The 19,993-nt window shown below is 53.5% G+C and overlaps 6 protein-coding genes across 6 annotated transcripts; 3 read left to right on the forward strand and 3 right to left on the reverse strand.

Annotated features, from left to right (window-relative positions):
• The first annotated feature begins 34 nt into the window (after positions 1–34).
• On the forward strand, positions 35–3,736 carry SPC98 (Microtubule-nucleating Tub4p (gamma-tubulin) complex component). Its single transcript, XM_062910325.1, has 2 exons — positions 35–345; positions 405–3,736. Exons 1-2 carry the CDS (start codon positions 200–202, stop codon positions 3,271–3,273), a joined length of 3,015 nt encoding a protein of 1,004 aa, XP_062769229.1. The 5' UTR covers positions 35–199; the 3' UTR covers positions 3,274–3,736.
• MHP1 (Microtubules assembly and stabilization protein) lies at positions 3,717–7,961 on the reverse strand (the record flags this gene model as incomplete). Its single annotated transcript, XM_062910326.1, has 3 exons — positions 3,717–4,818; positions 4,876–7,806; positions 7,907–7,961. 3 exons carry the CDS (start codon positions 7,959–7,961, stop codon positions 4,073–4,075), a joined length of 3,732 nt encoding a protein of 1,243 aa, XP_062769230.1. The 3' UTR covers positions 3,717–4,072.
• Positions 7,962–10,011: 2,050 nt separating this feature from the next.
• On the forward strand, positions 10,012–12,856 carry QC763_212850 (uncharacterized protein). The gene is made up of 2 exons (XM_062910328.1): positions 10,012–11,831; positions 11,893–12,856. The coding sequence occupies exons 1-2, from the start codon at positions 11,718–11,720 to the stop codon at positions 12,694–12,696; spliced, it is 918 nt and encodes a 305-aa protein (XP_062769231.1). The 5' UTR covers positions 10,012–11,717; the 3' UTR covers positions 12,697–12,856.
• On the reverse strand, positions 10,155–11,900 carry RPL5 (60S ribosomal protein L5; the record flags this gene model as incomplete). The annotated part of the gene is made up of 3 exons (XM_062910327.1): positions 11,310–11,900; positions 11,091–11,128; positions 10,155–11,019 (listed from the first exon to the last, which is right to left on the reverse strand). Exons 1-3 carry the CDS (start codon positions 11,310–11,312, stop codon positions 10,155–10,157), a joined length of 906 nt encoding a protein of 301 aa, XP_062769232.1. The 5' UTR covers positions 11,313–11,900.
• An 826-nt stretch (positions 12,857–13,682) lies between the features above and the next one.
• Positions 13,683–17,456, reverse strand: MCM2 (MCM DNA helicase complex subunit; the record flags this gene model as incomplete). The annotated part of the gene is made up of 3 exons (XM_062905664.1): positions 16,489–17,456; positions 13,998–16,365; positions 13,683–13,931 (listed from the first exon to the last, which is right to left on the reverse strand). The coding sequence occupies exons 1-3, from the start codon at positions 16,491–16,493 to the stop codon at positions 13,683–13,685; spliced, it is 2,622 nt and encodes an 873-aa protein (XP_062769233.1). The 5' UTR covers positions 16,494–17,456.
• Positions 16,763–19,964, forward strand: QC763_212870 (uncharacterized protein). Its single transcript, XM_062910329.1, has 3 exons — positions 16,763–17,036; positions 17,096–17,150; positions 17,208–19,964. Exons 1-3 carry the CDS (start codon positions 16,897–16,899, stop codon positions 18,699–18,701), a joined length of 1,689 nt encoding a protein of 562 aa, XP_062769234.1. The 5' UTR covers positions 16,763–16,896; the 3' UTR covers positions 18,702–19,964.
• The last annotated feature ends 29 nt before the right edge of the window (positions 19,965–19,993 follow it).

Here is a 19,993-nt window from a genome sequence, read left to right on the forward strand (position 1 = left end):
CCGGCCCCAGGGCAGCTTTGTACCATTCTTGGCAGCCCTTTTACACTGGACGACGACCCCTCGTCACGTCCTGTCTTGTATCCTAGGTCGCGACCAATCCACCAATATTCAAGTCAATAATGCAGCACTAAACATTACCACCGCCTACAAAAGAGCTTGATTACGAACGGCACTGGGTTGACATTGACACAATGCAATCATGCCTCACGCCCCGCGCAATCGAATCTCGAATGCAATCGACAGTCTGATCACCCACCTGGTGCCCAGCAACCCCCACGACGACGAGCAGACAGCTCAAGAGAGGCATGATGCTTGCTTTGAGCTTGTCCGGGCCATTTTTGAGCGGTGAGCATTTTTCATCTGATACTCTTTTGGCCTAGACAAAGCTAATTAGAAAGCAACAGGCCCAATTCTCCCTCGATATCGGCCGACGTAAACCATGCTTCGGACCTCATCAAGCGGAAGCTCATACACAGCAACCCTAGCCAGGCCCTACGCTTCTCCAACCTCTATACCCGACTTTTGTCACTGCCAGTCCTGAACCAAAAATGGGCCATTTTATATCTCCTATATCAGCTCTCTGACTCGCCTAATCCCAATGAGCCTCCACCACTACCAAGGCAGCCAGCAGCACCACATGGGTTGACATCGCGGGAGCCAAGCTTCCGGGACCGAGAACTTCAAGCGCAGATCCTTCGGGAGCAGGAAGAGAACCAGGTAGAGGCAGAGAACTACCAAGGGCCAGTACCGGCAGAGCCAAGTTTCCGAGAGCCAGCTTCTCGCGAGCCAAACTTCCGTGAATCAGTAACACAGCGGGCGGCGGGACGAGCAACAGGCCGGTCGACGGCAATAGCAGAGTCAAAAACGTCGACACCCGCACCACCACTGGTATCAGAAGAAGAGGCCGTAAACAATGTGTTTGCCCCAGGTGGTTTGAAGAAGCTCCCAACCGAAAGGCCACGGCGAAACACCAATGCCGAAGAAGCTCGCTCGCAGCCTGGTGCGGTAGACGGATCTACCAAGAAGAGCACAAGGGACGTTTCAATCAAGTCAAACTTGCTCGCAGACAACTCATTGGAGTTTGAGCCTTCTGAAATGGGTCTGTTGAGAGACCTTCCTTTCACTCTTCAGGGATTATCATCAACAACTCTTCCCTTCACCAGGGATACTGTTTTGAAACTGCCGCCAACTTTGCCTGTACCAATAGTGTCACTGTTGCACACTTTGGCCGAGCCTTCATTATTATATCGAGGGCTTGCAAATTTTGTCAAGTCACAAGCAAAGGGGTTACTCGGCCAGAGCTTGCGGGCAGCCATCAACAATGAGCTTCGGTCATATCTCACTCTTGTGGCAACACTGGAGGCGCAGATTCGACGGGCATTGTCATCCCTTGATGAGGCAGCACCACGAGGCGGCATCGGGAAAGCCGGTGTCACGTTGAAGAGATGCGTTGTTTGGACGAGAGAGGCGACCATGGGCTTGCGGCTGATGTCTTTGATATCAGAGGAGAGTTATAGTAAACAAGGCGGACAACTGATCAGTCTGATCCACGGCTTTTCTACCTCTCATGGTGACCCCGTGGTGGCTGCTTTTGCTGAACGCTTGCTGGCCGACGTCACCCGGCCGTTTTACGACATTCTTCGGCGTTGGATATACGACGGTGAGCTATCGGATCCCCATCTGGAGTTCTTCGTCCGCGAACAAAACCCCAACAATGAGAAACAAAACGAGTCCAAGGCCAAGGGCCAAGCTAGTGTGTGGAACTCCAAGTACGAAGTCGTCGACGCCATGGTACCCAGTATCATGACCCCCGACTTTGCCCAAAAGGTCTTTTTGATTGGAAAGTCCCTCAACTTCATCCGCCACAGCTGCGGCGACAGCCAGTGGGTCGACGCCTATAGCAAAACCTCGTCAAAGGAGCTCAAGTACGGCGACACGGCCACGCTCGAGAAGTGGATCGACGACGCCTACAAGACCACCATGCAGCGCCTCATGACGCTCATGAACACCCGCTTCCGTCTGTTTGACCACCTCCAAGCCCTGAAGAACTATATCCTTCTCGGCCAGGGCGACTTTATCGCCTTGCTGATGGAATCCCTCGCCGCGAACCTCGACCGCCCAGCTGGCGCACAATACCGCCACACCCTCACTGCCCAGCTCGAACACGCCATCCGCGGCTCCAACGCCCAGTATGATTCCGACGAGGTCCTCCGCCGCCTAGACGCCCGTATGCTTCAACTGAGCCACGGCGATATTGGCTGGGATTGTTTCACGCTCGAATACAAAATCGATGCCCCTGTCGATGTGGTAGTCACCGAATGGGGAAACCGTCAGTACCTCAAAGTCTTCAACTTTCTCTGGCGGATCAAACGCGTCGAGTTTGCTCTGGCATCCACCTGGAGAAAATGCATGACGGGCGCGAGGGGAGTGCTGCAATCCAACGACGAGACAGTCCTCCAGACGTGGAAATCCACCAGGGGAACTCTCGCGGAGATGATCCATTTTGTTGGTCAACTGCAATACTACATTTTGTTTGAAGTCATCGAGTCCAGTTGGGGGGAGCTGCAGAAGAACATCCGAAAAGAAGACTGCACACTGGATGACTTGATCACGGCTCACACCAAGTACCTCACCTCCATCACCCACAAAGGACTTCTCGGTGCCCGCCGGAGACAGCACCACGACGCGCAAAAGGAAGCCGCCTCGTTGGGCCGTGACGCATCAGAAGTTGAAGACCGCAACTCGTACATGGTGCAGCTGTCGCTCCTGCTGCGAAACATGCTCGACTACAGAGACAGCGTGGACGGGTTATACTCGTGGTCGGTGTCTGACTTTACCCGCAGACAAGAAGTCGACACGGTCTCGCTGCTGCGAAAACACCGGCCCAATTCGGGAGACATGGAGAGTTCTGTCGGGCCGGACGATCCCTTTTTTGGTTCTGCCGGGGGAGTGGGAGGGAACAACAATATTAAGAGCGAGTTCCCCGCGCTGCAGGAACGGCTGAAGCAGTTAGGGGTGAGTTTCAGGCAGAGGCTGCAGATCTTGCTGGGGGATCTGGCGTATCAGCCTGATGTGGACATGCGCTTCCTGGGGGTGTCGATGAACTTTAATGATGTGTATCAGCCGGTTAGGAGGAAGAGTGGGAAGGCTGGGGCTGGGGGGAGTGCTGTTTCGGCTGTTGGTGGGGAGAAACAACAACAACAACAGCAGCAGCAGCAGCAGGGAGGGAATGTGGGGAGTGTGAATGTTTCGTTTTCTGCTTCAAGGGCTTAGGAGGCTGGAAAAGAGGAGAGTGAGGGTTTGAGACCACCGGGGCAGGATAGGAGGAAAGGAGAGGAAGAGGAGAAAGTAGTAGACGTGAAAGCGGATCGGCGGGCTGATGAGAAAGGGCAGGGGGGAAGCGTGAGGAAGACGCCTTCTTCGGGTGGTGTCAAACAGGGCAAAACACTTGTGAGGACTGTGAGACCGGTCGAGAGACAACCATGTGGCAAGACTGTAAGTCCGAGCAAGAAAACTCCCAGCCCGGAAAAAGGCGGAGGAGGGTCATGGCTCCAGACAAGGCCGGCGTGGAAGAGGCCTTGAAAAGGGTTGTATTGTATACTGCGGGCGGCGCGACTAGAGTATCTTGTCATGATTTGGCGAGGGGGGAGGGAAAGGGGTGTTCATCTTTGGGAGTTTTGACGGTTAGAGTTATCGGTGTTTTGGTGTGTGTTGAAATGATATATGTTTATGACCATAATCTGTTTTAATCGTGATACAAAAGTTTGAGCAAAGTGGATTGCCTTCGACTATAGATTAACGTGTACATTGACCAGCTCTAACCATGTCTAACTTGAAAGTAGATAATACCCATGTGTGTTGAAAGCTTCTTGAGGCAACTCATCGACTAACAAAAATGACATCTGCAAGAGAATCCACGTTCATAGATATATTCCATGTCCGTCGCCACTCCTCCGATAATCACCCCCCATCCGCGCCGTGTATGCAATATCTGACTCCTCCCCTCCCAAGACGAATATAATCAACTCTCAGAACCAAAATGCTATGCTTTCTTAAAAATAAATATAAACCTTTAATCCTCAATCGCCTCCTCATCAATAACACCCTGCTCCTTGATCTTCCTCTCCTCCGGCTCAGGCAACCCCACATTCTTCCTTGCCATGACCTGACTCTCCACAAAACTGTCCCAATGCTGGGGATCGGCCTCCCTCAGTCTCTTGAGTATATCTCGCCTCCTCTCCTGGAACACCTGGACCACGCCTCTCTCTTCTGCTTCCTTCTTCAGGTCGGCGTCACCCATCTCATCCAGCAACTCGTGTAGTAACCTAGCATGGTTGGGATCCGCCCCGACTTCTTCGACTCCCGAACTCAAAAGCGCGGCATTGTAGTGCTCAGGACGGAGAGCCACGATTCCAGCACGGAATTTGTGACCCGCCCGGAGAACGCGCGCCTCTTCATCTGCGAGCGCCTTGGAAGACAAAGAAATGATCGAGTTGGAGCGAGAGAGGGCCTTGCGGGACTCGCGTGATTGAGCAACGGCGTCGTCTTCGGCGTCGGAAATAATGGCAGCTGTATAATTGGCTGAGAGGTCCGAGTCAGTTGGGAGAGGGGGAGTAGGACCAGATGCCAGGCTGGATGATTTGCCATTAGCGTTGTCAAGGGAAGAAAAGGAAGCGGCATCGCCCTTGTCGTTTCCGGCAGTGGTGCTGGCGGTGTCCACGCCCGAGTCGTCGGCTGCTGACAGGCGGGTGTCGGGGAACTCGTCTTCAAAGCGCTTGATGATGCCATGTAGGGTATTATCCAAGAACATGAGACGGTCTGCGACTACTGTTAGCATCAGAGTATTCCTATAGGACTGTAAAGAGAGGCACGTACGATAATTGTGGCTATCATTCGCCGCCATCTTGGCTTTGACGATAGCAGGCTGGAGCCTCAAGCGGATCTTGCGAGCGCTGAGCAGCAGGTGCTTGCTCGTATCCTTGGCCTTGGCCACCGCAGTGGTAGGTTCCTTCTCACCGTCTCCCAAGGAAACCTGATCCACCTCACCAGCCAACAGTTCAGGGACAGAATGCGAAGAAATATCATCGCCCCTGTTCTTGAGGCAGCAAGCAAGAGCCTTGACGACTCCAGTGCCGCCGATGACATAGTCGTTATCCGGAGCGGCATCAACATCTGCATCAGCATCCAAAGAGAGCATGACATCGTGTCCAACCAGCCGTTGCAGGACATCGGGATATTCGGGCTCGGCCTTGAAGCTACCCGACAGCAAGCCCTCCTCAGCTGTTGGTGCAGGCGTTGTTGCTGATGTAGCGGTCTGCAAAGCAGTAGCAAGCTCCATGTTTCTCAACCCATACGCGACGACTTGCTTGGCCATGGCCTTGACCAAATCACTCGATTGCTCGCTGGGTACCTCGATATCAACTGCCACCAGGCTGGTTGAAACCCTGGCGGCAGCGAGGAGCGATGCAAACAGGGCACATGCCTCTTCTTGTTTCTCTTCAGAATTCGCACTTGTCGTGAGCTCGACAAGGTCCTTGTTTTGCAGGAAGCTGATATGTGCCAAGCCAGTAACCTCCGGCAGGATTTCTGCCAGAGCAATGGCTTGCTCAGCACTAAGTGTGCAATCCGCCAGATGGATGCGCTTGAGGCAAGCAAACTTGGGAAGATATCTTCTCAGAACAGCCACCGCGCTCGGGTCTGAGCTGAAGAGCTCATGGTTATGGCTCAAGTCGATAAACCTCAAGTGATCCAGCTTCACCAGTGTAGGGAACAGCTTGCACAGACTCGACGGCTCCAGATTGCAGTCAGCCAGGCTGAGCGCCCAAAGAGGGCATGTTTCCACCTCGAGTGAATCGGCCAGTATTCCCAGCTTGTCCCGAAGGTCATTCCCACCCAAATCAAGGCCCTCACACTGGTTGCTCTTCAGGAATCTCGCCACGTGGGCCAGGCCCTCCGAGTCAATATCATTGTGCGCCAGATTCAACCTCTTAATTCCACATTTGATAGCACCGTCGATGACGGCTGCCAGCTGAGGTGTAGACAGTCCTGTTTGCGCCATACTTAGCAGAGTAAGTGTTGACCCCCCCAGTCTTTCCCCTAATGACTTCGCAAAGAGCGAGCACAGAGCTTGAGGAGGTGGTTGTTGCCCATCCGGCAGGGGAACGCAGACATGTCGTGGGAACTGAATCCCGCTCAAGTCCAGGACCTTGAGGGTCCTGCAAAGATAGATAAACAAGCATATGTGCCTCCAGCCCTCCGGGCCGATTCTGTTGTTGCTAAGCACCAGCCGCTCAACGACACCGCCTTGCTCTATGAGCCCATCGACGGTGCCAGTTGATGATTTCTGCTGCTGTAGTTGCAACTGTCTCCTTCGTTTTAGTGGTGACGGAACCTTGGTTTTTCTCGCTGCTAGCAAGCCAGCCAGGATAACTCTGAGCCCTTCATCTGCCAAGGAGCAGTCCACCAGAATCAGCTCTCTGACGGGGACAACAGCGAGGTAATCACCCAACGTCACCAGATCGGGCAGCGCCATGTAGTAGCCCGTCAAATCCAGCTTCTCAACCATACCCGTCTCAGCAGAAAAGTTGGCCGGGTCCATCAGCTGTTCGGTTATCTTCTTAAGAATATGTGTCTCCCGCAGCTGACAGCACCGGCGGTATATCCTAACTGGGTTGGTAGTGGGCATCGTTTGAGGTGGATTTGCAAGTCCGGCAGGTGTTTCAGGTCGATAACTCCCGCCGTTGGCGGACGTGGAGGAATCAGAATCAGAGTTGTAATAGAGCTCCATAGGAACAGTTCCGTTGGCCTCCGCCTGCCGCCGTTTCCGTTCCTTGCGGGCCTTGCGGTCTTCCTCGCTCTTCTTCTTCTTTTCTTTCTTCCTTGCGTCGGATGCTGAAGCAGCAGAAGATATTGGTATTGGCGAAGCTGCAGCTGGCGAGGTGCACAGGCGTGGAGTTGAGGATGTGCCCTCTGTGGCGGGTTCCTTCGGTACTTCTTCCCCCGTGGCTTTGATGGAACCATCAACTTCCTTTTGGCATTCCACCGCTTTGAGGTTCTTGAGAGCTTCCGCCTCGCCCTTCTCCTTGAGTTTCTTTTTCATTTCCTTGGCCGCTTTGTCCTTTGCTTTTCGCTCGTCCATTTCGTCAATGTATTTGGGCATTGGAGCAATCTCCACGTCGACGCAAAACGCCACCCTCCTCAGCTTGGCCTGGTTCAACCCTGAGATGGCGCAGCGCTCCCGATTCCGGTCCACATTCAGCACCTGCCTTTCCACCAGTCCATGATTGTGAGCTTTGAACGTCGGATTCAAACTTCCGCTAGAAGTTGACGATGATAATCTTCGAAATACGTGTAGGAGCCCATTTGTCTGAGAGCCTCGCGGCGGAGCAGGGGTATAGGGACCCTCGCCCTCTGGTTTCGCCGCATGTTGTAGAACGGCCTGCTTGGCTGGGTTGGCTTTTGGAACAGAGAACTCGGCGGGCTTGGGAGAAGCAGTATTCGCCACAGGGGGGCTTTGTGTCGCACCGTTGCTCGAGCTGAATTTCTGCGAGATATTGGAGAACCAGGAGCCCCTTCGCTGAGGGGGATGGGGAACGGCAGGTTGGGGTATTCGCTTTTCGTCTGAACTCGTTCTTGTCCCAAGCGCTGGTCGGTTTGGACTTGGTGCCACGTTTGGCGTGCCTTGTGCCGCCTGAGTGCTGTCGTTCCTACCATGGCCGTTGGTAGTCGCTGCGGGGGTGGGCGAGTCCAAGGGCGCTGGGTTCGAGAGTGATCTTTGACGGCCGAGTAGTGGTCTCACGGGTCTGTCTGGAGAAAGGTCAAAGGAACTTGCTGTTAGCTGGACAATTCCCATTCACGATATACATGGCGCATGTTCAGGCCACCAGGGGTCCAATTGTGCACAAACCTTTAGGATTCCCGTGGGTCATCCAGCTCACGTCGAGGCTGTGTATGTGCTCCATGTTGTCTCGAGGGGGCGGGTTGTTGTTTCTTTTATTGCTATTGCATTCCCCTATCCTCGTCGCTTGTTCCGGGTTGTATCAGGTGTAAGTGGTGATTTTCTTCTCGGTGTAAAAGGTGTGATAGCCGGGAGGAAGGCGAGTAGGACGATAAGTAGGGAAGAGGTGGGATGTGATCGTTTCAACGTTGGGCCCGGTGCTATCGCGGTCTAAAGCCTCTCTGTTGGAACGACGTCGTGCTTTTTTTCCTTTGTCGCGGGGTTCCGTCCGTCACGAGGTCCAGTTGCCAGTCATGACATGAATGGCTGCCATAGTCCGGTTGGTATGTGTCCCAGTATATGTTCAAACGTAAAGCTGGCCGTCGCCGTCGACAGCTTGAGGTGCGCAACCACGGTAGGGCAGACTGAGGTCGGGGTGGTCCGGTGGGATTGTGAGGCGAGGATGAGGTAAAGTGGTGGTGTTGGTGTTGGTGGTGGCGGCCCGGCTGTCTTTCACTGCTGACCCAGAAAAGGGCGGCGCCGAGCTGAACGGATTGGAAATGCCCGATTTGTAGTGGTTCGCGCGCGTGCCGGATCAAATCACTCCCGCTACAGTTGTCTCCCGTATGTGTGACCGTTCTCTGCAGGAGAAGTGGCTGAGCTCACCGTTGCGGTGAAGCGGAAGGTATCACTGGTGGAAGGGGGTTGACGCAGTATTGGGATGCAGTGCTGCACCGATCCAGATGACGGGAGAGGTGGGAGGTGCTTGGATGCGAGGGGGGGTTATGGCGGGAGACGGGAGGGGGGCGACTCGCTCAGTAAGGGCCCTGTATGTATGTCTCACGATGCCAATGTATGCCACACCCTGGTTACAGCTCGGTAATTGCCCCGTAAAGTAGAGTACACGATCAAGTGACGATAAAAGAAAGAGGCGATTGCCAAAAAGATGGGAGGAGCTATTCAGGTCAAGTCAAGAGCAAGAGAGACAAGACCGGACCGGCCGAACTGACATAGCGGGCACCTGGGCACGGAGGCATGGTGGGAGCCTCCCACTAATTATCATCTTGGGTCCATCCAGGAAAACATGAGAGAATTCGCAGATCGGACACCGGAAATTGGGCCCTTTCTGGACGTGCACATACGTCGGCCGAAGCCCACGAGCGAGCGAACGGAAACGAAACGAACTGGTGGCGGTTTCTGCACCTCAACCCCCGCAACTCTAGAGAGAGAAGCAGCATCATAACCATGGCAAACTTTGGGCCTGTCTGGTAACGGCAAGTGATCGGTATTCAGCGGTTCCCCAGATTTGCGGTTACCACCCATCCCGTGCCCTTGCCCCTCATGTTGACTCGTATGTGATACCACTGACGAGTGTATGTGTGTGCGTCTGTTCACCACAAAGCGAGAAGCTTCTCTTCTCATCATTCATTTTCTTTATAATTCATCCATCCACATCCCAATTCAACAAACAGCGCGATTTCAGGGGTCCCGAAACTCTATCCGGGGCACCCACGCCAAGGCCGGACGGTGCTAACCCCATGTTCCCTGGAACGGCAATTCCACTCTGGCGTCTGCAAGTTGACCACATCGTGCACCGCTCACCAAGACAACCCACTGCATCCAGTTTCCCATCACGCATGTTTGAGGGGAACACAATTCCTCATCTGAGCTTTCTACCACCAACCAGTGAAAGGAACACACCACCAACTCGGTATCACTTGCAGCTCATAGTCCCTTGCTCAGACGATCATGCTGTGAGAGTACCCCGCATGACCTCATAACCCTCACCCACGCCTCCAGGTGCTCGGTCTGGAACTGCTTTTGGGTTGGCGACACCATATCTTGTCCTCAACTGTCAATTAGAAACATTCCATTTAGGCCGAGGTGCCCCTCGAAACTGAGAAAGCCGAATGGCTGAGTACTCTCTGTAGTACCTGACTACATACACATTCCATATCAACGGCTTGCGGCGGCTTGCAAAGGCTCTACCAACAGCTTCAACAAGGAAGTACATCACATGATCACATAATGGCGTCAACGTTCGGTTGGTTCGCCAGTCAGTCAAAGATGCATGAGAAAAGTGATTTGGCTTTTGGTGAACCCTGGTCATTGCCCCATGTGCCCGTCCATCTTTTTGTGGATGCACTTAAACTCCTAAAGAATATGCTGCCATCTTGAGCCCAGACGATACAACCAGTCCCTAGCAAAAACCACCAATTTACTCCTGAAGAAGGGCGGCAATGCGCTCCTGGACACCAGCCTTGCGCTGCTCGTGGGTGAGCTTGGACTGGCGGTACTTCTTGGACTCGGCCTTCCACTCCTCCTTGGTCTTCTTGGGCGCGTCGGACTCGTACTTCTTGAAGGGGTCCTCGCGGATGGACTTGTGGGCCTCGGCATAGAGGTCCTCGAGGGAGTCGGCCTCAAGGTCGTCCTCGATGTACTTGACGAACTGGCCCTTGTAGCGCTCCTCATCGTCGTCGGCGAGGGTCTCCATGTACTCAGCGACGTGACCGCCGAAGATGTACTTCTTGAGGGTCTCGGCATCGAGCTCCTCGGACTCCATGTCGAAACCGGGGAAGCGGTTCTCGGAGTGGGGGACGAGGATACCACCGTCGGAGGCACCCTTCATGACACCGAAGACACGGGCACCGGTGGAGGTGCGGGAGAGACCGACATCAAGGAAGGCCTTGAAGGGGCGGCGCTCGCCATCGTCGGTCTCGGTGGCCTCGGTGAGAGTGTACTCACCATCGGCCTCCTCAACACCGGCGAACTGCTCATCGAGGCCGAGCTTCTTCAAGACGCGGCGGGCGAGGAGGAGACCAGTGGCGTAGGCAGCGGCCCAGTTGGTAAGACCGTGCTCGATACCATAGGCGCGGAGCTCGTGGGAGTAGGCGGCAGCGAAGATCTTGTCACCGGTGATCTCGGAGGTGACGATCTGGGTGATGATGTCGCGGTTGGAGAAGCGGACAACGAGTCTGTACTTGGGGGCGTTGTACTTGTTCTTGGCCTGGGTGACCAGGCGCTTGCGAGCATAGTAGTCGGTCTTTCCCTCTCTTCTGCGCTTGTACTTGGTCTGGAAGCGGCTGTGTTTCGAGACAAGATCAGCAAAAATCACCAGAAAGTCTCGAGAATGGCCAGGACGTGAGAAACTTACCTGTAGTACGCGCTGTTTTTCACAAGCTTGTGGAAGGCCTGAATTCAGAAATCCCCGAGTCAGCAATTATCGCTTCAGATATATTTTTTTTTATCCTCCTCCGAAGCATCTTGCGTTGACTCTATCCAATTCCCCAGATCTCTCGACTCGTTCGGGTGCAGGTGAAAACGACAGCGATGCCAATGGCAACGGCAATTACAAATGGCTGTATCAACTTACCATTTTGACTGTTGTTTCGCTGGGCGATGCGATACTCACAGGGCTCGGGGTTTGTCGACAAGTGGGAGGGGAGGTTGGATTATTCCACGACGGCAAGCATTTGTGGGCGCAAAATTTGGCCCCACAGCTTTCCAGAGTAGGGCGTGTGCGAAACTGCGTTGGGTGACGAAGGTGGGGCAGGCCATAAGGGGCTTGTGACCCTAACCCTTGGTGCAGTTCAGCCCTTCATCCAAGCCCGCTTATGTCATCTGTTCTCCAAACCCAACCCCAGACCGAAGCCGAGGTTCACTTCGTCGGCTCCGGCTTTCAGCTTCCATGCCGGTGTTGTCAAAGGGTAGATGTGGTGGGTGATGCTTGTCCATACATAATCAGTCGGCGGTTTGTCTCGTAAACTCCTGATAGTTGCAAATGGAACCAGAAGAGTTTCCCGTCGAATACATCCTTGACGAAATCGACGCCATGGCACCCGTATCTTCGACTCCCAAGCCAAAGGTTCTCTTATTTGATATTGGGGGTGTTTGTGTATGCTTGTCTCTCCACTCTTCATGTGCCGTCTAGACGTAGATGATCCTAACAATCACAGGTCATCTCACCCTTCCAATCCATCCTCGATTACGAGCTGTCACTTGGCATCCCCCCAGGATGGGTCAACTACTCCCTCTCCAAGACTGCTCCTACCGGATTCTGGCACCGCCTAGAAAGAGGCGACATCCCAATGGACGCCTCCTTCTTCGACGGGTTCAACCAAGATCTTCACGACCCGGCCCGGTGGAAGGCATTCTACCAAGCCCAGCAAGCCAAGAACCCTGCTTTGCCAAAAGAGATTCCTCCCCTTCCCAAGCTTGATGGGCAATGGTTGTTCAACGACATGATGAAATCTGCTAGGGCACCGGACCCGTGGATGTTCCCAGCCCTGAAGGCTCTTAAAGCCAGCGGCAAGTTCATCATTGCTGCTCTCAGCAACACTGTCATCTTCCCATCAGGCCATGACTTGTATCAGGAGAACTTCATGGATGACCCCCTCCGCAGTCAGTTCGATGTTTTTGTGTCGTCAGCTCATGTTGGACTTCGCAAGCCCGACCCGAAGATTTATCAGTATGCGTTGGAAAAGGTGAATGAGTTTGCGAAGGCGAACGCGGGCACGGCAAGAGGTCAGGCGGGAGGGTGGTCGTCAGGAGTAAAGACGAATGAAATCACGTTTCTGGATGACATTGGAGAGAACTTGAAAGCTGCAAAGCAGGCTGGATTTCAGACCATCAAGGTACCATTAGGCAGAGCATATGAGGCAGTTGAGGAGTTGGAGAAGGTGACTGGGCTGTCGTTGGATGGTGGCCACCCCAAGATTCCCATCAAGCCAAACTTCAAGGGCAGCAAGGCGAGGCTCTAGAACATTCAGATCATGATCAACAATGTTTCCCTTAATCATCACGTCTCTTAATCAATATGATAAAGAAAGTTGGCTGTACAAAGTCAAGGAAAAAGGTCGTAAAGTCGCAAAAAGCTCACGACCTAACTCCAACCACGCTGAAGTAGAGCGCTACGAAAACACGTTTTACTCAGGATCGAACCCGTGACCACCAGGAGATCATGACCACGCCATGACCTTCCCTTGTTTGTCCAAGTTACTTCCACAAGCTAACCACTTGACCACGCCAAGACAGTTGCTTGCTTCGGTGATAATTACTTGCTGGACCTTCTATATCAAGGGTGGTACGGTCGTGTCTCGTGTGTGCCTGATAAGTGGCCATCCTGATGCCCGGCATGCGACTCCCAGTCCATTCCCTCGACGTAGCTGCCTGCCATTGTTGCTCTTATTCCCATGACCCAGCTTCATGACCATTCTGCCACTGAGGTCGTTGTTGTTGACCATCATCACCACTGCTGCTCTTGCCTGCAACCCTGCTGTCACCAACCGCGTCGTCGTCGGCCAACGACTTTCTACCTGTAGTTCTGTCCAAACTTGCTACCATCACCACTGCGTTCGACTTTCACGGCGCCAAAGCTGCAACTTTGCAGTATTTCAAGCCAATCATCACCACCTGCTGCTCAACAACTACTAGTCGACACAACGACAGCATTACTACTATTATAACAACATCACAACCATAAGAGTATCACAACAATAACAACATCAGGCCTCACCACTGCAGCAACACAGCACAATATTCACCCCATACCTCATTCCAATACCATCATCCAACAAAGTCACAAAGCACAACAACCCATCGACAAAAGTCGTAAAACAAAACAAGGATATATAATTTAAATAATAAACTAAACCCTCTTCCCAACCCGGCCTATCCCATATCCCACAGTATCCGCTATACATAAAACTCATCATGCACCAATCAAACCTCATCCTCCCATACTGTTTCAAGCCCTTACAGCCGCCCTCCCCCTCCTCCCCTGCAACTGCGTCCCGTTCGTAGCCCCCGGCCGAGCAAGCGTATACTTTGCAAAAGCCCTCGCCAGCGCCTTCTTGCAGCTGACCTTCTGACTCCCCACAAAACTCTCCACCGTGACGGCAATCGCCCGGTCAATATCCTGCGCAGAGCAGTACTCGCTCAACCTCATCTTGCAGAAAGCTTCCGCGATACGGATGATAGCCTCCAGATGACGGACCTATATCACCTAATGTTAGCAAACTGCATGACCAAGGTTGATAAAAGGGGGAGAAAGGGAACATACAGTAATAGGATAAGCCCCCGTCGCCAAACTCTCCCTCCTCATGTCAGCAAACAACCTCGCCACTTTGTCGTCATCAATGTGATACAGCTTTGGCGAGCACTTCTCCCTCGCGTACAAGATGTACTTCCTCAGCAGCTCCTGCGGGATCTGGTCCTCCTTCTTGATCCCATTCTGTTGCGTCTCTTGCTGGGCAGAATCATGCTCCACCTCCATCGACTGCCCGCCATTCTGGGGGTTAGCCGCCTGCGACTGGGACAGCGGATGACTTCTCGAATGTGACCCAACAATAAACTTGGCCAGCCTTTCGTCCTCCTCCGGCTCGACCGTGTCCCTCACCACGCACAAAATGTCAAAACGGGACAGAATCGGCTCGGTGAGTTCGACGTTGGCGCTGAAGGGGATGGAAGAGTTGTATCGCCCGCCAATGGGGTTGGCGGCGGCAATGATGCCGCACCTAGCCTGCAGGGTAGTCACGATACCAGCCTTGGAGATGGAAATGGTCTGTTGCTCCATGGCTTCGTGGATGGATGTTCTGTCCTGGTCGTTCATCTTGTCGAACTCGTCAATCAGGCAGGTTCCCTTGTCTGCCAGGACAAGGGCGCCGCCTTCCAACGTCCACTCGCTGGTGAGAGGGTCGCGGCGGACCGAGGCTGTCAGACCGACTGCGGAGGCACCCTGACCGGTGGCAAAGACGGCACGGTGGGCGGTCTTTTCGACATACTTGAGAACTTGGGACTTGGCGGTACCTGGGTCGCCGAGCAGCAACACATTGATGTCTCCTCTGACGCGGTGCCCGCCCGTGGTAACCTTGGCTACACCTCCAAAGAGAGACAGTGCGACAGCGGTTTTGATGTCGGTGTGTCCGTAAATGCTTGGGGCAATAGAGTTGATAATCTTGTCCACAATGTGGGGATCCTTGGACAGGCGACGGATCTCATGTTCGTCTTCATCTGTCATGCGGAAACCAGCGAGCTGATCATGAGATTTGATGATGTTGTTGGCCTCGAGGATAGTGGCAAAGACCGGGAAGCCGTTGCGGTTGTTGAGCTGGGCATCGTAGCTATTGCGGTAGATACCGGTCACCTCGATCTCCTCACCGGGCTTGGCCTTGTCGATGAGATCCCAAAGGAGAATCACCTCACGGTGACGGGGAAGACGACCGGCAGGGACTGTGCCGGGCGATTCTTGGAGGGTGAGCTTTTGGTAGTTTCTGTAGACGGTCTTCTCCGAGTTGAGAGTGAAGGGGCCGCGAGACTGGCAGCTCTGGCAGTATGACACCTTGACTTCGACATTGGACTCTTGCTGGAAGGGACCGAGTGTGACACCGCACTTGGTACAGTCAAACTTGACGTACTTGAGCTGAGGGAAGACGCCGGATCTTCTCGTCACCACACCGCTCACACGCACAAGGCAGTTGAGGTGAGACTGGCGAAGCTGGCGAAGGGTGTAGTGAACGGGAAGGTCAAAGATGCGGACGTGAATCTCGGCGTGGATACGCTCGTAATCGGGGTAATGCAGCAGAACGACATCCATAGCAACCTCGTCGAACAGCTTGAGCATCTCGGCAGGAGCGTTGGCCAAGAAGTAGGCCAAGATGGCCTTAGAAGTGGAGAGGTGCTCATAAGAAACCTCGAGAGTCTCAGCGTTCACCTCACCAAGAGTTCTGATGCGGTTGCCGTAAACTGACGAGCCGCTATCATCGATGTACTCTGTGAGGAAGGCCTTGAACTCTCTCTTGATTGTGCGCTGGACGGCCTGCTGAGACACCCAGTCTGTCAGACTGGAAGCTTTGACATCATGGAGGGCCTCGAGTGAGAGCTCCTCATCCATGATATCACCATCCATATCCTCATCAGGGTCCTCATCGTAGCGATGTCTGCGACGGCGAGGCTGGGCTGAGAGATCGATATCGCCGTCTTCTTCACCAGGAAGGAAAGCGGCAGGGAGACGTTGCCGCCTGGCAACCTCTCGATCTCTGCGGTTAAGCTGGGCCTCGAGACGTCGCCTGTCACCAAGAGTCATGGCGTCGTAGTCGCCCTCGTCGTCAAGATCAATGCCCTCATATCGATCGTCCTCCCTGCTGCGGTAATCTTGCTCAAAGCCATCCCTGAACAGGTCCACATCATCCTCGGCGGCTTCATCCAAATCGTCGAGGTCATCCGGGATCTCAACATCTTCCTCAACCTCATCGTCGTCGTCGGCGCCATGGGCGATGGTGTGGAAGGCCGGGGGGGAGGAGGGCAGGGCGGGGCTGGAGGCGCCCGCAATGGAAGAAGGCGCATCTTCACCATTAGTGCGTGAGCGCTTTCTATTTCCCCGGGCTGGTGCGCCACGGTTGGCGGAGGACGGGTTATCACGAAGTGGGGAGCTATGGAGGTGTCGAAGTCAGCTTCAAGTCACTTTTGTCAAGATATTTTCAGGGGCGTATTGTTGCTGTATTTTTCTTCCCCTGATCTCTCGACTGGGCACCAAGCGGTAAAACAAAACATACCTCATGTTTGCGGTTGTTATGTGACTGTAATAGCAGTAAGGAAGGGTATCGTTATCGTTCCGACAAAAACGAGGGAAGTGGTGGATGAGCCTGTCCTGAAAGAGAGACGATGTGGGCAACAATGGTCGATTCGGCAACACACAGTGGAGGGGATTGGAAAATGGGAACAGGGGCCTCGCGTCACAGATTGCTTTCCCCCCTGGAATCTCGCGTTGATTTCGTGTCGAGGTGCCCAGGGCGCGTTAAGTGGTCTTGGCATCTACCCTGCACTTTAGCGATAAGATAAGCTCCGACAGTGATGCGCGACTCGGAAGAGAACCATCATCGAAATCGATCTATCATCTCACCTTCCACCTTTTTTTGTTTTTGGTTCTGGTTGACTTTGTCGTTGATACCTGACAATTCATCATGGATCCTGCCTCGGCGCCCAAGTCGGTTTCCGTCGCCGACGTTCCTGAGGATGGAGGGGATGCTTCAGTCGCGCGCAACAAGCCTCGCAGCGACAGCATAGGGTCGCACAAGTCGAGCGATTCGCAGACTGCCGCCGAGTATGTTCATGATGATGCTGGTGGAAGATGTGGTGATTACTACTAACACCACTTTCTAGTTTCTTGCGCGACCAGATGCAGCTAGAGGCCGATGCGCGCGAGGCTCTTCCTTATGTACGACTCTTGACCCATTGAACACAGTGCGCTGATCTAACCATGGTGTCTTAATAGAGCATCGAGAACTGTACCAATGCCCTCGGCCCTCTCCGACAGGCAGTATTTGCTTGCCTCACTTGCAATCCCCCGCCCGCGAACTCGTCCGATCCCTACAATGCCGCCGGCGTCTGCTATGCCTGCTCGGTGCAATGCCATGGCGAGCACACCCTCGTCGAGATCTTCAACAAGCGCAACTTTACCTGCGACTGTGGCACCACGCGACTACCTTCGACAAGCCCTTGCAACCTTCGTCTAAATCCCGAAACCAACTCCAAAGGAGGTGTTCACTCCCAGGAGCCCGATGTAAACAACAAATACAACCAAAACTTTCGCAATCGGTTTTGTGGTTGCGAATGTGACTACGATCCTTTTGAGCAAAAGGGAACCATGTTTCAGTGTTTGGGTCTAGGTACATATGACACAGGAGGCTGTGGCGAGGACTGGTGGCACCCGGGTTGTGTTGTTGGAATGGGTCCAAAGTGGTTCGAGAAGATGGCCAAAGAGAAGAAGCCGAAGACAGAGCAGAACAAGGAGGATGGCACCAGTGCCCCATTGCCGACCATCTCGGAAGATTCTGAAGCGCTCCCGACCCAGAACGGTACCGAGGAAGAGGAGGAGGATGATCCCCCACTTCCCCCTGGATTCCCTGAAGAAGACAACTTTGAAGCCTTCTTGTGCTATAAGTGTGTGGAGGCTTACTCTTGGGTCAAGCGATATGCCGGCACCGAAGGATTTCTACCTGCAGTCCACTTCAAGCCTGATGGAGCGGCCGAAGAGACCCTTCCAGATGCTCCTGCCACTACGGACTTCAAGACAGAGGAGCCCACGCTCAAAGTTGAGGAGGCTGCCTCTACCAAAACCGAGGTGCCTGCTGCCACCACCACCACACCAGCCGCTGCCAACCTCGATGTTCCCAAGAAGCGCAAAGCCTTGGGCGGTGATGAGGATGAGGCAGGTTCTCAGACATCCAAGCGTGTGAAGAATGAAGATGAATCCAAAGAGAGTCCTAGAGAGCGCTCTGCTACACCTTCTGCTCCCCCGCCTTGCAAGCTTCTATCCCTACCCCCAGTGCCCCCCGCAGGCAAATTCTCTCTTTTCTGCAAGCCCGACTTCCGAGAGAAGCTGTGTCGCTGTTCTTCCTGCTTCCCTCTGCTCGTCCCTCATCCCCAGCTTCTTGAGGAAGAAGAGACCTATGAGCCACCTGTGTCACCAGAGGCGTCGGAGAACGGGTCCACATTGGGCAGCAACTCCCTCTATGAGCGGGGAGAATCCGCACTGAAGAATGTTGATAGGGTGAGAGCTATCGAAGGTGTGATGGCGTACAACCATCTCAAGGACAAGTTGAAGCCGTTCTTTCAGCAGTTTGCCGAAAGCGGACAGGCAATCAGTGCCGAGGATATCAAGGGCTACTTTGCAAAACTGAGAGGCGATGAGGAGGTCGCCACTGCGGATACGTCTGCCAAGGGGAAGGAAGGCGGTGACAATCGGAGGGAGGAGAGTGGATACTGATTGATTTCTTTGTTGGGAACGGGCATGTTGTGTTTGGTTAGGGTGTTTGGTTGCTTGGTAATTCAACTGGGACTGCAAGGAAATAGGCACATGGTTTATGGTATGGAATGGATTCGGACAGCGATCTTTTTGTTCGGAATCACTGAAGGCTTTCTGTGTAGGTTAATTTGTATCTGGAGTTATTTTGTCTTGCGGCAGAGGATGGATTCACGCAATATGAAGAGACATTCAACGTGCTCCTAGAGACACCCACTCCACACTGCTCCTAAACAACCTGTTAGGGGATCATTACATGACGGAATTGGTCACATCGGGCTCTCGGAGACGCAAGTTTCGTCTCGTATATGTTTCTCGCCGAACTCGACCCTCGCCATCTTCCGAGTAAACGCAAGTCTGAAAAACCAAAGCCAGCTCTAACAACTCTCAAAAGCCCAACTTGCCTGCTTAGTTCTCGTGTTAAAAGCAGCATCCGTCCCTTCGTTGTCATAATTCCCTTTCATCACCCAAACGCATCCTCATTCCCTCCAATATCTCTTTCCTCCCAACTTTTATTTTCTTACCAGTTTCTCTATTTCTTTACTATATATATTGAAACTTTACAGCCATGAACGCCCTACGTTCCACCACCACCTGTTGAGATGTCCCTCGACAAAAACTCCAACCAATAACCTATCCGCCAACTGCCTTGGCCTCATTTACCACCTTTTGTCTACCTGCGTCTGTCACGACCGGCAGCCTCCTCCAAAGCCGTTTCCCAGCTCGGCAACCCTGCTGATGACCTGCTTGCCCACCACAACCTGGGTCATAGCCCATCGATCCCGCAGCCTCGACAGCCGAAGCCCACATATTCCCCAAGACACTGGCTTCTATGTCAAGGGCGAGGGGCTACTGGTGAAGCAGGGCTCACGGGATCCATCCCGGTACACGGTTTTCCTTTTCTTTTTCCTCCAGTAGTATATAATGTATCTTGCCAGTCCATCCGTAGTTGGGTTCCAACGATCAGTGGGGACCAAATATTGCTTTGAGGGCGCGGTGAAGGCCGGGCGGTGGCTGCGCTGCCAAACTTTACCTGTCAGGCTGTCAATGTCAAGCAGAATAGGGATTGAGAGTTGATGTATCTCAAGATGTCGATGATAATAGCTGAAATGGGGATGGGCTGTGGATGTTTGGCTTTCTCACTGTCTTATGATACCCAAGCGGAGTTAGAAAACAGAGAACAATTTCTATGTTGTTGGATACCTACTTGACCTGTAATCACAATCACCCCAACACAATGCCCGCCGAGCTTCCAC

This window comes from Podospora pseudopauciseta, assembly GCF_035222475.1.
Source record: "Podospora pseudopauciseta strain CBS 411.78 chromosome 2 map unlocalized CBS411.78m_2, whole genome shotgun sequence".
NCBI classification, from domain to species: Eukaryota; Fungi; Ascomycota; class Sordariomycetes; order Sordariales; family Podosporaceae; genus Podospora; species Podospora pseudopauciseta.